Source organism: Pelophylax lessonae (assembly GCF_965119305.1).
Source record: "Pelophylax lessonae genome assembly, chromosome: 3".
Taxonomy (NCBI): Eukaryota; Metazoa; Chordata; class Amphibia; order Anura; family Ranidae; genus Pelophylax; species Pelophylax lessonae.
Genome location: NC_138770.1, coordinates 658,062,605 through 658,065,518, shown reverse-complemented (window position 1 = coordinate 658,065,518; position 2,914 = coordinate 658,062,605). Strand labels below are relative to the sequence as shown.

Below are 2,914 nucleotides of genomic sequence, written 5' to 3'. Positions count from 1 at the left end.
TACATATGACATCTGACCTACAAGTTAGGGACCACTAATGATAATGTAAAATAAGTGCTTCTCGAATGTAACTGAGAGCTACATATGCAACTTGGAGACCACTAAGGCTGGCCATTCATTATTCAATTTTCAGGTACAACTTCCCTTTAGATTTTCCAAAACCATGTAATATGAGGTCAGACCAAAATGCTTTCAATTTGTATGCAATCAGGAAGGCCCTTGCATGATATAGTTGAAGGTAAATCTAAAGGAAATTGAATAAGAAAATTGTATAGTGTATGACCACAGCTTAGGCTCCGTTCACATCTTGGCGTTGCTATTACAGGCGTTTTTTCAGGCGTTTTTATAGGTGTTTTGGCAAGCGTTTTTACAGGCGTTTTTTGTGCAGGCGTTTTTAGATTGACTAGAGTCCAATGGAAAACGCCTGTAATCTGCCCAAAAAGAAGCTCAAGTACTTTTTTGAGCGTTGGGCGTTTTGCTCACGGCGTCAAAACGTTCAGATGTGAACAGGGGCCATTGAAATGAATAGGATTTGTCTTGTTGGGCGTTTTGAGAACTGATCCTAGAGCAGAAAAACGCCCCCAAAACGCCCCAAAGTGCCTACATGTGAACGTAGCCTTAATGTTCATGTAAAATAAGTGCTTCATCAATGGTAACTGAGAGCTACATATGACTCATGAGCTACAACTTGGAGACCACTGATTGTAATGAAAAAACATAATGGGAATGTAAAATAAGTGCTTCATCTCAAGGTAGCTGAGAGCTACATATGACACCTGAGCTACAACTTGGAGACCACTGATGGTAATGTAAAATAAGTGCTTCATCAATGGTAACTGAGAGCTACATATGACATCGGACCTACAAGTTAGGGACCACTAATGATAATGCAAAATAAGTGCTTCTCGAATGTAACTGAGAGCAACATATGCAACTTGGAGACCACTAAGGCTGGCCATACATTATTCAATTTGCAGGTACAACTTCCATTTAGATTTGCCAAAACCTTATAATATGAGGTCAGACCAAAATGCTTTCAGTTTGTATGCAATCAGACAGGCCCTTGCATGACATAGTTGAAGGTATATCTAAAGGAAATTGAATAAGAAAATGGTATTGTGTATGACCAGCTTAATGTTCATGTAAAATAAGTGCTTCAACAATGGTAACTGAGAGCTACATATGACTCATGAGCTACAACTTGGAGACCACAGGTTGTAATGTAAAATCATAATGGGAATGTAAAATAAGGGGTTCATCTCAAGGTAACTGAGAGCTACATATGATATCTGACCTACAAGTTAGGGACCACTGATGGCAATGTAAAATAGGTGTTTCATCAAAGGTAACAGAGCTTACATATGACTCCTGAGCTACAAGTTGGAGACCACAGATTGTAATGTAAAATCATAATGGGAATGTAAAATAAGTGCTTCATATCAAGGTAACTGAGATCTACATATGACACCTAGGCTATAACTTGGAGACCACTGATGGTAATATAAAATAAGAATACTAGTCATACTAACAATAATATTGTTGGGAACATACTGCTGTTGAAGACCAGGCTGGGTTTTTATAATTTATTAAGCTCACTGGAACCCACCATCAGTACAAATCAGACACAGATTGGGACACCTTGGACAGACATAAACCTCAGAACATTTTGTAGCATGTGCGGCTAGCAGCAGTTAATTGGAAACAAGGCATCCTGGCTCTGCTATAGGGTAGTGGTCCTTGTGATGGTCCCATGTTTGTAACAAGGGTCGGATTGAAGGGGCTCCTGTTGGAAGTCCAAGGGGTGGTTGTTGCACACCTTGCTCTTCAGAGCTGTGGCATAATAATCCACAGGCTCGTCTGTCCCATTCTCAATCCAACGAAAACACACGATCCTCTGGAAGGACCTCTTAAAGTTGTCTGAAAAAAAGCCATAGAGGATGGGGTTGGCGCAACTGTTGGCATAGCTGAGGATGATGGAGACATGGTTGATGGTGGCATCCATCTGGGGCAGGAAGAGGTTGAGGAGCTGGACGATGTAGAAGGGCATCCAGCAGATGACAAAGACGGTGACCACCATGAGGACCATCCTGGTGATCTTCTTCTCAGACTTCTTCCTCTGCTGCCAACCAGCCTTCAATGCCACCGCTCTCATCTTGATGATGATGAGGACGTAGCACAGGCAGATGGCCACCACCGGCAGGAAGAAGCCCAGGAGGAAGGTGTAGATGACAAAGACGGTGGACCAGGTGGGTTGGGGCCACATGAGGTTGCAGACCACCACCCCGTTTTTGGAGGACTCGGTGTCTGCAAAGATCAGGATGGGGGAGATGACCAGGAGGGAGACAATCCAGACGCAGATGTTGATCATCTTGGCCACTGTGGGTCTCCTGTACCTGGCCGCTCTTAGTGGGTGGACCACGGCCACGTACCTGTCCACGCTGAGGACGGTCAGGCAGAAGACACTGGTGAACATGTTGATGCCATCCACACTGAGGACCGTGCGGCACATCCCTGAGCCGAAGGGCCAATGCTGCAGCGCCGCGGAGGCGGCCAGGAAGGGCACGCTGAGCATGAAGAGCTCATCCGCGATGGCCAGATTGAGGATGTAGATGTTGGTGGCAGTTTTCATCTTGGCATACCTCAAGATGACAAAAATGACCATGGAGTTCCCAATCAGCCCAATCAGGCACACGATGGCATAGATGAACTGGATGACTATCATGCTGACATCCCTCTCTGCCTCCACCGGGGCATTGCTGTTGCTGGTGGTGTTCCTATGAATGGCATTAAAGGGGTGCAAAGTCACGGTCAGGTCCCTGGACTGGTTCCATGGGCTCAGCAGGATCTTAGCCTCCACCGGCACCAGGAGATCAGGGGAGGTAGTCATTGTAGGTGTCCCATAGGAATGCAGCTG

General features: G+C 45.3%; 1 protein-coding gene across 1 annotated transcript in view; it reads right to left on the bottom strand.

The window, feature by feature from the left end:
* Positions 1-1,571: 1,571 nt before the first annotated feature.
* The window catches only part of LOC309549014 (somatostatin receptor type 4-like), a 1,781-nt gene continuing 438 nt past the window's right edge, over positions 1,572-2,914 (bottom strand). The window contains exon 1 of the mRNA XM_082248956.1: positions 1,572-2,914. This exon is cut by the window's right edge and continues 438 nt beyond it. Within this exon, the coding sequence (XP_082105082.1) occupies positions 1,721-2,887 (1,167 nt within the window). The 5' untranslated portion in view covers positions 2,888-2,914 and the 3' untranslated portion in view covers positions 1,572-1,720.